The sequence below is a fragment of the Limulus polyphemus genome, unplaced genomic scaffold (genome assembly GCF_000517525.1).
Source record: "Limulus polyphemus unplaced genomic scaffold, Limulus_polyphemus-2.1.2 Scaffold247, whole genome shotgun sequence".
NCBI lineage: Eukaryota > Metazoa > Arthropoda > Merostomata > Xiphosura > Limulidae > Limulus > Limulus polyphemus.
The window spans coordinates 304,580-317,589 of record NW_013665857.1 but is presented as its reverse complement, the minus strand read 5'-3'; the positions used below and the strand labels follow the sequence as shown (position 1 = coordinate 317,589).

At 32.9% G+C, this 13,010-nt stretch overlaps 1 protein-coding gene across 1 annotated transcript in view; it reads right to left on the bottom strand.

The window, feature by feature from the left end:
* Window positions 1-5,210: 5,210 nt before the first annotated feature.
* The window catches only part of LOC106478762 (AMME syndrome candidate gene 1 protein-like), a 44,082-nt gene continuing 36,282 nt past the window's right edge, over window positions 5,211-13,010 (bottom strand). The window contains exon 5 of the mRNA XM_013939325.2: window positions 5,211-8,834. Coding sequence (XP_013794779.1) covers window positions 8,668-8,834 — 167 coding nt within the window. The 3' untranslated portion in view covers window positions 5,211-8,667. The remainder of the gene's footprint in view (window positions 8,835-13,010) is intronic.

The window sequence follows — 13,010 nt, the reverse complement described above, 5'->3', positions numbered from 1 at the left end:
GTCAATATGTGTGCCATTTCTATTGATAAATGTTTCTTGTGAAACTACATAAAGAGTGGTAAGGACTCCCCAGCTCCACTAGTAGGATATGGGGAGGTAATGCATGTTGGAGAGTCTTGAGAAAAAATGCTCTGGAAACAATGCAGTAGGGGAACAAAGTTCCCTAAATTTTCAAAAGCAAATTGACCCTGATGCCATGCAAAAGGACCACATAACCTCCATTCATGAAGCTTGAGTTTCAGGATGGCTGAGTATACAATGTTGGATCCTGGCTGCCACAACAGAGATGGTCAAAAGAGGAAGTTGAAAAGGTGGGCACACCTAAAGATACCTAAGAAGTGGAAACCAAGGTTGAGCCGGTCAAACCAGGGGAAATGTAAGACACCTCTATAGAATTTTCAAAGTGAAGCATTATGATTTCTCCCCTTAATAAGTCTAGACCTTGAGACATCGCCCTTTGAACAGCAAGAAGTTCTAAGCCATTGTGTAGGGAAGCCTCATCATCTGTCCATAGGCCCTGGAATTCCTGACCATTGAGATATGCACCCCATCCATGAAGCAAGGCATCCATGAAGACATAAATCTCTGGGTAAGGTGGTGGCAGAGGAACACCTATTGTAGTATTGTTCCGATCTAACCACAACTCGAGATTAAATATGTTGATTCTGACAAGTTCCTGATCCATTGTTCATATATGGTCTACTGGAGGGATCTCGTGTGCTCATCCCAAAGGAAAGAGGAATTTGAGTGAGGCCCACCTCCCCAAAAGAGAAAGAACCATCTGCACAGTGAGAGAAGTTGAAGTGAGTAAGAGTCAGACTGCCTGTTCTATAGTGTGGAGCCAGGTGGGAGTCGGCTGAGCCAGACTGAGATACGTGTTGAAAAAGACACCCAGATGGATGATATATTGTGATGGAGTGAGAATAGCTTTCTCAGCTCTGATAATAAAGCCTGCCTTGGTTGCTTCTGAAATTAGAATCTGGGTGTGACATTCCACCAACTAACAAGATGGTGCCAGCAGTAACCAGTCATCCATGTAATATAGCGTGCACAGACCTATAGAATGAAAGTGATGAGGAAAAGCTTGTATGATTCGGCAAAACACACATGGTGCCAATGCTAGTCCAAAGGGCAAAGCCATGAACTGCAGTACTTGACCTTTGTGCACAAAATGCAGACAGTGGTGGGATGACTCTGCTATGAAGACATGCAGATAGGCATTGGCGACATTGAACTTGGTCATCCACAGTCCTGGTGTTCCAACCAAGTGGAGGAACCTTGTGGATGTGGATGGAATTTACTCTGGATACCAATGGACCAAGGAGCTGATGTCAAGGGTCGGGACACTCGATTAGGGGCATAACTATGATCCCTGTAGGAGAAAAGGAAAGTCAAGAAGCCAACAGCAACAGGGATGAATGCAGACAGGCAACATTAACCCTTGATTCTAAAAAGACTGAAATGGTCGCAAAAATTAAGGGTCAGAGAAAGAGGGCCTCATGTAATTCATGGAGAGAGCCAGCCAGTAGACAAATGCCCTTCAACAATGCATCTCTGTCCCACAAATCCCAACAAGAGACTATAGAAAGTGCAGAAGCTGACAATCGAACCAAGGTAGATGCTAACAATGATCCCAACTCATCATCAAATTGATGTGGCAATCACTGAGAAGCTTCCAACAAAAGTTGGAGGGTTGATAAATATTTTAACAATGTAGTTAGTCAGATGAAGCCTAGAAAAGTGTGATCTATTTAGTGTAATCACAGAATTTGTACTGGAACCAAAAATTTTCAGGACTGGGTCTATTTGTTGTGAGTCTAAATGTGCATCCACCTGGAGGTGGTAGGCTAAAGCATGTTGTTCCAACAAACACAGCAGACAAAGTATAGCTGTCCTTTAACATAACCAAGCAGTACACCTCTCTGCATGAACTGCAATTTTAGGGGATGGAGGGAGAATTAAGTATTTGCCAGCAGACCTTTCCACCCTCAAGGAAGACACAGACTCAAAAGCAACTGAGAAAAGACTCAAAACATCACACACTCAATTTGTCAACTGAAGAAAAGGAGCTGGAGGCAGCTGATCCCAATTTGGTCTCCTGAGAAACTGACAGAATAGAGGAAGGTGCTAGGAAATGCCAATTTACATTCTCTCCAGAATGTCCAGGATTGCCCAGAAGTGCAGCCTCAGAACCCCCTGGAGAAACATTACTGGACCAAATAACGTCACAGACAGCCTCAACTGAGAGTGACCTCCCCCCAACTGTTGAGCAGTGCTACATATCAGAAGTGGGATAGGAGAGACCTGACTTGCCTCCCTGCCAAAAATAATAGTCCAGGAATTCATATTGTATATATACTTGCCAAATAAATTTTATTTGTATGAAAAACAGCTAGGTAACACGAATAATGCTCAAATTATCTCCAATGGTCATAATACAGAGAAACCCATTAGTGAATTCCTTGTTGAGAAAAAGTGATATTATTATTATCTGAATGAGGTGCTCATATATAGTACCAGGATAGAGGGTGCACTGACGTAGGTGGAGTGTGTCACAAGACAGATATCATCAAGTGTAATTAAGTGGGGAATAAAAGACTGGAGCAAGCTGGAAAAAATCAGACCAATGCTCAGATGAGCAGAGGAAGGAAACCCTAGCAGTTGAGTAATAGCTGTAGTGTGAGAGGAGGTAAGTAAAGTTTGGCAGTATTTTATTAACCCCTTCACTGCAGTAACAGTTTTTCTCAGCACAGAACTTTTGATCTCATAGTAACACTCACAAATTAATTACAAGACATTTTTAAGTATGCTGTTATCAATTACATAATTCATTCTTTTCAATATACACACACGTGTAACACATTCTTACAGGTATCCAGCATTAAAAACTTATTTACAATAAATCAAGGGGCTTCTCTGATTTTAACTGCTTTGGTTTTTCTGGAATATAAAGAAGGAAAATATTTTGAACAAGAGAAATCATAGATTGTCCTTTTTTTTAAGTTTATAATGGCTTAACAATGATATATACAGTAGCAGAAGTAAAGCAGTAAATGTCAGAGAAGCCTCAGGATATATTTCAAAACTTTTGGGAAAGCACATTATCCTGCTGATGATATGTAGTAGTCATATCAAAACCATTAGTAACCTAAGATTTCTGCTAGAATGCAAATACACTTATGTAGGAATACAGTGAATGAAGACTATTATATACCACAGATTCCAGCACAATACAAACAGATATCATGCGACAGACCCAACAGCACACACAACACAGCAAAAGAGTTCATATGTAGGATACCTGTTGTTGGTATTTGTTTGTTTGTTTGTTTTTGAATTTCGCGCAAAGCTACATGAGGGCTATCTGCACTAGTCATCCCTAATTTAGCAGTGCAAGACTAGAGGGAAGGCAGCTAGTCACCACCACCCACTGCCAACTTTTGGGCTACTCTTTTATCAACGAACAGTGGGATTAACCATCACATTATAATGCCCCCATGGCTGTAAGGGTGAGCATGTTTGGTGGGACGGGGATTCGAACTCACGACCCTCAGATTGAGAGTCGAGCACCCTAACCACCTGGCCATGCCGGGCCTGTTGTTGGTATAACTTAAGTGAATTACCTTTTTTATGGAATGGGTTCCTTTTAAAATTTATCTATAGGCAATGTTCCCTCAAATTTTACTCTGTAGTGGGTGGACTACATACTCCCCTGAGCACTACATTTCTGTTCATAGACAATTTTGGTTTCCATAATTTCCAAGTCATTCCTCTACAAAAACTGAACAGCACTTTTCTTGAACAGTTGTTAGAACCTGTACTCATGCCTTACATTTGGACATGGTATTATTCAAACTGTAGACCCATGTCTTCCACACAAAACTATTACCACCAGACTAATTTGTAAGTGGCCTTTTGTTCTTAATGCATGGTAATTTCCAGATTACTGCTCAGCTGTTTGTGTGCACAGCTACAAGGGAAAGTTTTTTTACAAGTCAATTGTGTGTGAGACAAAGTATTCATTGCATGAAGTAAATAGTACACACAATGCCATACATTCAGTGAGATTTATGAAAACAGTCTTAATGTCACAATAGGCACAGTTCAAAGAACAAAGCAGTATGATTGCTCATTTGTTTCAATTACGTAATTTATATTCTTCATTATAAAAACTTTTCTGTTATCAAGAATCATTAATTTTTCCTCCATCATCCAAATTTCACAGGCATATGTTATAAGTTTAAATCATCAACATATGTGCTCTTATTTATACCCTCCAAAGGAATCTGAGTAACACATGCATTAATGACAATACATCACTTAACAAAATTACTAGCCTCTGGACATGCTGAGGAGGAACACCTGTCATGCACATTTATAAATATACTCAATATTTTACTAGAAGTTTTCAATAATAAAAAATAACCAAATTAACTCATATTATGAAAATTCAATAATTTGCAAACCACTATGCTTCAATGTAATACACAAAAATCAGTATGTATCATAATATACTATATTCTTAGGCTTGAGACATATTGTGTAGATCTATGCTTATAAACTCAAGTACTTGTACATTTTTGTACAAAACCACTTAGCTTTATGCCTGTTGCATAAACCTTTATACAAATATTTCACTATTAAACTTTTAATGCATTCTAATCTTTAAAAATAAAAATGTAAAAAAAAAGCATATTTAATAAACTATACTCATTATCAGGTTGATATTTAGTGTTGGTTTGAGTTGACACCCGGTTTAGATTCAAATTTAATATTAATAATACCCAAGTTTATAATGAAAGTTTAGTGTTAATTTTGTTCTACAGAAAAATGCTGAATAATTTGTGTTTTTTTTAACGAATTTCTAAAGTTAACAGGAAAATCACAAATTTGTGGTAAGACCAGAAAAGTTTGTTCTTTCAAAGTCTACATTAATATATGTATTTTAAACCCAGTATGAAATACCTTTACTTTTTCTTGTGATATTATAGCATATCTTTAACTTCCATAAGGTGTATAAGTAGTCCTGAATATGAAAACCTTCTTTTCTCTTTTCAGTTTTAGATAGTGCTTAGTAAATATATAAAAATGGACAAAATTATATGTGTCAATTTACTGCTGTTATGTATTAACCAGTTAACCATTTTCTCAATTTCATTCAAACATGCAGATAAAAAAAACAACTTATGGTACAGAAAGACAAAAACAGCTGGTTTTTCAAATTTTTATCACACCCCTATCTAGAACAGTAAGCAACTTTCAGATGTGAGTACACACCTGCATATCAGATTTCAAACTTCAAGTAAAACTGATAATTTCTTACTCTATTTCAACAACATTTTACTCAAAAACATTTTAGAATTGATAATTTGTTATTTATAACATTTGTTTCATCTAATTCACAAAGAAAAATAAACAAAATTCCAACATATTTTTGCACAACTCTAAAGAATCTTTCCTCTAAAAACCACATTTATTAATTTATTTTACATTTATTCTGCACAACAACAAAAAAAAAACAGTTTTACACTAGATATGAAACTATCATCCCTTGAGAATCAAGGTTTTGTCCTCGTACAATATTTTTCCTGTTTCTCCGATTTTATTAGTACAGACTTTTATCCTAACCTTTTATGAACCCACAGCATGTGTACAACTACTTATAAAGCTTAGCTTTTAAAATAGCTATGGGCAAGTTTTAAATATCATTGGATAGAGCAGATTATCAACTACTTACAACAATGTAGAATAAAGTTGTGAGAAGTAACTTATGGTTTTGTACCTAACTCCTACAGAGAAGAAAAAATGGAATCTAAAGAGAAGTTTAGAAGACTTAGGCACAAACCATAAATCTGGGAAATTGTTTAGCTTTTTTTTAAGCATTCTTTTCATTCCTGGAAACATTTTCATGTTAAGTTATACTTGTTTGAAAACTAAGAAAATATTCTTACATGGCAAGACATAAAGTAAGACTAGTTAGGTTTATAGAGCATAGTAAGTAATGGCAAAATATTCAAATGACTCAAGTCATTATTCGTTGAATATTACTGTTAAGTTTGTAATATTCAAACAATGCACATAAATGACAGAACCCATACTAATTAGATACAGATTTTGACCAAGAACACTGTAAGTAAATGTACTATTACTTAGTCTGACCTGACATGATTTTTTTATGATTTAAAGTCAGAAGTGGTAACTACTGCAATTAGCAAAATAAAGTATAAAAAAAATAATTAATAAACACCAAGCAAGTTGAAACTGACAGTTATATATATATATATAATGAAACTTTCTAAGCGGCATTAAAAAAATTGAAATTCTAAAATGAGAGGAAGTAGTTTTAATGTTTGCTCGAAGCAGCATCTTACAATAAAATTTTGGAAATTTCACAACATAAAAAATGCCAGAAAAACTAAATCCAATTATACATTTTTTTTTAAATCAAAACTAGATACTATTGTCCTTCATGCAATTTAGTCAAGTATTTTCATTGTAGGAATGGAAAAAAAAATCAAGGTGTATCAGTGATATCCCTCCAGTTTACAAAAGGTTAAACAATTTATTTTCTGAAATCTGCTACAGCTGAGCCAATGGGGCAAAACTTGTATACATATAATTTTTCCAATACGATATTTTCTCTAAATCACACAGTGCAAGGTGTTCAAAATGTTTCTTTGTTCAATAATACCCTTATACTTGAAAACCATGGTATTCATAATAATAACTGGATTCTGCTTACTGTGACATGGTCAAACAATAGCTAAAAGAAAAATGAATTTACTTAGACTTACTGCAACAATAAAATATTACAAAAATGCAATCAATTCATTTTAAGCAATACAAAAAAAAAATCTGTCTTATAATTCAGCACTGTAAATTAATTGAAGTAGGCTTAACTCAAATAAAGGCAAATTATGCCATATTTTCTACTTTGATCCAATTTAACTTGTGAGAACCCCTTGAACTTCAAACATTTGTCCAAATGTATCCTAATGTACTTTTTTGGATGATGAACAGAAATGTTTTGTATAATAACAAGGAATTATATGAAATAAAGTATATAAACTAAAAACACGGCACAAACTTTGTTATAATTTTATAACAAGCAACAAGGTAAATGGTCATGAACTTTCAAGAAAGAGGATACATGTACATATTTTATTTTGTTAGAAGGAATTGCTATACTGATTTATTAATCTTAAACTACACAGATTTAAAGACAGATGATCAGCATAAATAATCATATTTTGAACCTCCTTTTCTTCAACATTTCCATGTACCTCATTCAACACAACAATGCCTTGCAAAAACAAGTGTAACAAATTCTACTTCAAACATTCTATATTTATATATATATATATATCAATGATATAAAGATGTCAATCTGAAGTGTTAGTGTAATGACATCAGTGTTAGTCAATATGAGTCAAAGACACGAATAAGATTATTCATTTTGATGTGTCGCTAATCTACATGTTAAAGGCTAAAACTTGGTATTTTCATAGCTAGAAAATGAAAATCCATTTGTTACACCAAAACTACTGTGAACATAGAGACATAAAACAAATGGCCAATGTTGTTATATGTATTTGTGTATATGAAAATCATGCTTTCAGAAAGTTGTGAAAAAGAAGAGAGACAAATATATTTTCTACTCTTTCTGAATGGACAGAATGGCTGATGAAAATCTTTACCACTGTTCAGAAGTAATGATATATAGCACAATCACAAATAACTGGACCTTGCATCATAGTTAAATATGAGAATTGGATTCTCATTTGTCCAATATATTATTCCAGCAAGAATGATTGCTAACAATATCCCTCAACATATTCTGCACATTATTTAAGTTTAAAAACCTAGGAAAAGATACCAAATGGAATAAAATTTATCATTTTTTTTAACTTTCATTTCACAAACAGATATTTATTCTGCCTTAATAAATTAGATCTAATCCTTATTTGGAAGCCACAGCTCTGCAGGTTAAAGCATTTTCATGTTACGCACATTATTCAGATTGTAAAAATCATGAAGATTTCTTTCATCTTTAAGTGTGGCAACTGTGTTGTTGTTGTTGCTTCCTCATGGAACACAACTTTTGACTAACTCTTTAGGAAATAAAAAAAAATATGACTTAGATTATTCATACTATACATCAATAAATTCAACAGTAAACTTTAATACAACTTGACCTTAATCATAGCTACTTAGCTATTGCATTCAAGTACCCATTATTTTTCAGTTTTTAATTTACAACTATAAAAAAAAACTGACCTCCATATGTTACTAGAAATTTTATTAAGATAAATTGTATCAAAAGTTAATTGTCTATTAATCTAAACAAGTAAAACAAACGTGAATGAAAACACCGGGTCCAAGATCTTACGATAATGATTTTTCATACATATAATTCACATTAATTCAGTTAAAACATGTAAAATACTTTCACACTAAATGGTAACTTGCAAGCATATTTTATTTTTATCTCTCAGGCTGAAATCTTTTTACTGTTGCTCACAGGCAAAAAAAAAAAATAAAAAAAAAAAAAGAAACTGTAGGCACTAACACTGAGAGTCTATTCATCCTTGTCTAACAGATCAAACCAAGTGGAAACTCCCACTTAATGTTGAACAATCCAATTTTTCTTGCTAGGTAATGGAAATACTAGCAGCGTCGACCTCGTAAGTATTCTTTATATTCATGGTAACTTACAGCTATCTTCTCACTTCTGTACCTTGTTAATCGTATTGAATGTCGAACTTCATTTGTAATAACTCCCTTAAAGCAGCCCTTTCTAAGCAAGGAGTCTATTGTCTGGACATGATTCCATCCTTTTAGAGAAAAAATAAATATCTAAGAATATCACTGCTTTTAAGCTTTCTATTTTACAGAAACTTGCTTATCATATTTTTCAAGTATTTGAGAAGAATAATTTGAGCTTGACAAGTCATAAAATTTAAAATCTAAAATAAAAATATGATTATCACAATGCTCAAGCATTAAAAGTAAACAAAAGTATCTAATCATATAGTGAATAAAAATATACAAAAATGCACACACACATGTAGATGAGGGTAAGAGTGTAGATTTGCAGTATCTGGATTTTCAGAAAACATTTGACAAGGTGCCACATAAAAGACTTGTAAAAAAAGAAACAAGAAGGTTGTTACAACTGGAGTTCAGTCAAACTGGGTTAATGTCACAAGTGGGGTATCTCAGGGCTCAGTTTTAAGACCTTTGCCTTTTTCATTTACATTAATGACATAGATGAAGGAACAGTCAATAAATTACTTAAATTTGCAGATGATATTAAGGTATTGGGTGTTGCTAGCTGTGAAGAGGATGCTGTTGATTTACAAAAGGATTTAGATCATTTAGTGAGTTGGTCAAATAAATGACAAATGGGTTTTAATGATAATAAATGTAAGATAATGCATGTGGGTTATCATAATTTGAATTATAAATATAATTTCGATGGGAATAACCTTAACAGTGTCACAAAAGAAAGGGAACTCGGTATAATAGTTGATCAGTCTCTAGAGCCATCCAAGCAGTGTGCTGTTGCTAGTGGTAGGGTAAATAGGATTTTAGGTTGTATCTACAGAAATATTAAATACAAATCTAAAGAGGTTATAATTTCCTTGTATAGGTCACTGGTTAGGCCACATTTGGAATATTGTGTTCAGTCTTGAGCTCCTTACCTTAGGAAAGACATTGAATTGTTGGAAAGGATTCAAAGAAGGGTTACTAGAATGGTGCCTGGTATGGAGGGGTTGTCATACAAGGAGAGATTGAAATCTTTCAAAATTGTTTTTTCTTGAAAAAGATAAGTTAGGGGGGACCTGATTAGTGTTTAAGATTGTAAAGGAAAAAAGATGATGCATCAACACTATCAATTTCATACTTAATAATGAGAATAGTAGGACTAGGGGACACAAATATAAATTTTAACAGGGTAGGAGTCACCTTCAGTAAGACAGTTTTATTTTTCTAACAGGGTGGTTGGCCTTTGGAATGGGTTGCCTTCAGATGTGGTAGAGGCAGTATATTGAAGCAAATTTAAGAGAAATCTTGATAACTATATGAATAATAAGGGCTGGATTTAAGATTTGTTTTTAATTTATTTACTTAATATTTTTAGTTTAGTTTAGGGCCAATAGGTCCCTTGATGTTTCAAAACATTATGTTAAATTAATCAAATATTTTTCTTTGCATAACTTTCGTTCTTTTTAAGCTAAATATCATAAACTAATATGAACTCTAATTATAATAAACTCAAAGATACATTTGATTGTATTGTAATATAATGGAAACAAGAGTCATGTCAAATACACCCCAAAAACAAAATTAAAAAACTAAAGACATACTTCTGGATACTAAAATAAAAATAAAATTTTTGGTACAACTTAATAAAAACAACAATCAACTAAACTTACAGAATGTTCTCAGGACTTGTCAAAGTGTTTCTCAACTAAACTTACAGAATGTTCCCAGGACTTTCAAAGTGTTTCTCAACTAAACTTACAGAATGTTCCCAGGACTTCTCAAAGTGTTTCTCACCTAAACTTACAGAATGTTCCCAGGACTTGTCAAAGTGTTTCTCAACTAAACTTACAGAATGTTCCCAGGACTTGTCAAAGTGTTTCTCAACTAAACTTACAGAATGTTCCCAGGACTTGTCAAAGTGTTTCTCCATCCATGGATCATTTTCCATTCTTCCCAATGACTCGTACACAGAATTAACAAGAGCCTGTTAGGAAAATTCAGAAATCTCTTTACTTTCAAATCAAAGCAGTTCATTATACATTACATAATGTCTAAAATCCTTGCTCTTCCAATACCAATCATAGGGTTAGGAATATTAAATATTACATAAGTTGTCCCTTGGTGTATCACTATTTACCATACAGTAATCTCCTACATAAATTGTCCCTTGGTGTATTACTGTTTATCTAAAAGTTAGAAACATTAGACATTACATAAGTTGTCCCTTGGTGTACTACTGTTTATCTTAAAGTTAGAAACATTAGACATTATATAAGTTGTCCCTTGGTGTATTACTGTTTATCTTAAAGTTAGAAACATTAGACATTATATAAGTTGTCCCTTGGTGTATTACCGTTTATCTTACAGTTAGGAACATTAGACATTATATAAGTTGTCCCTTGGTGTATTACTGTCTATCTTAAAGTTAGAAACATCAGACATTATATAAGTTGTCCCTTGGTGTATTACTGTTTATCTTACAGTTAGGAACATTAGACATTATATAAGTTGTCCCTTGGTGTATTACTGTTTATCTTACAATTAGGAACATTAGATATTACATAATTTGTCCCTTGGTGTATACCTGCTTACCATATGGTTACTAATATATTATACAATGTAAGTTGCCTATTAGTTATTTCTGCTTACCATACGATTAGGAATATAATCTACTACATAAGTTGTCCCTTGGTCTTGAAGTAGTCTACATGCCTCTTCATCGTCTATCTGAGCATTGGCTGAGCCACAAATAAGCTTGGCTTCCACTTTTGATACACTTTTCGTGTTCAAGATCTACAGTAATAATGTGAAACTTGTATCAAATGTTCCCTGTCACAAGTACATATTTACTTCACTTTTACTATAATATCCTTGTATCATAGATATGTTTTGTTTTTACTGTGACCATTTCTGTACATAAATAGACCTTTGGAATATTTTACTACCCAAGATCTTACAATGTGCTTGTTAATCATTATATTTAAACAAAGTGTAAATGTCTTCTTTCCTCACATTATTTATAACTATCATCTTATGTGATCAGTGTTTGTGGGAATAAATAAATTCAAACAGTTAAAACTTTTTTATGTTAAACTACTTAAATATTTAAATGAATGAATTCAGAAAAAAATTTATAAGATTCAAACTCTTCAGCACAGATATCCTTAGTTACATTTTTAATAGGTCTAAAGTTTCAAAATATGTCAACTGTAAAATAAATATAATATCTACAACTTTTTCAACATAAATATTTCAAATTGAAATAAAATAGTTATTCTCAAAATAAGAAAATGAATTCTAACAAGTCTATTCAAATTGAAAAAGTATTTGCTAACTAAATGATGTAGTCTAATTATTCTCTTGATGCTTGAGTAAGGAAGCACATTATACTAATATAATAATAGGTAGGCAAACAATGATTTATAAGCATATGGGAAAGTTTTATTGAAGAATACAGACCAATGTTCCATCAATAAAATTTTTTCTTATGCTTATAAATCATTGTTTGCCTACCTATTATAATTATTCTCTGGAAATTGGTTTAAGTATACTCCTATATTTATAAGTGCTGTTAAAGTCACCTACACATTTCCTTGAGATTAATCAAGTGGTGATCTGATAATTTCATATAAGTATTGTTAGATATACACAACTGTTTAAGTAAAATGCAAGTGTTATGACTTAAATGGTTTAAATATAGCATGAATGTTAAATTTAGTTACTTTTAGAAGCCAGGTTTATTTACATAACTCTTTTCAAATCATGCACTGTTTAGTTCAATTGTTGTGAAGTGGCAATTGTTCTATTATTGTGTCATGTTAGTAGAACTTTCTAAGTTTTTCTCATTGTTTTAATTGAGTGTTATTGCATCATAATATCTCGTAGTCTGTGGAATGTTCTAGGCCTCTGTCAGGCTATAAATATGTGTTCAAAATAATGTTTGGAAATGACTTGAATGGGTAATGAAGAATAACTTTAATATAAGTTTAACATAACAGCAAATGTGCAATGTTTCGACAAGGTTTTGTCATCATCAGATACAAGTAGTTTACACTGACACACAAATATATATATATATATATACAGTATGAAACAAAGAGGTCACATGACCGGATACTGTTGCATGACTTAGAAGACATATCTTGGCACCCCGGGGTGTTGGTTTTGTTCAATTAAGATGGATTCCTTGATTTTTAGTTTGTTTATGTTTGGTTCTTTGTTTAAAATTACTGTGTTTTTAA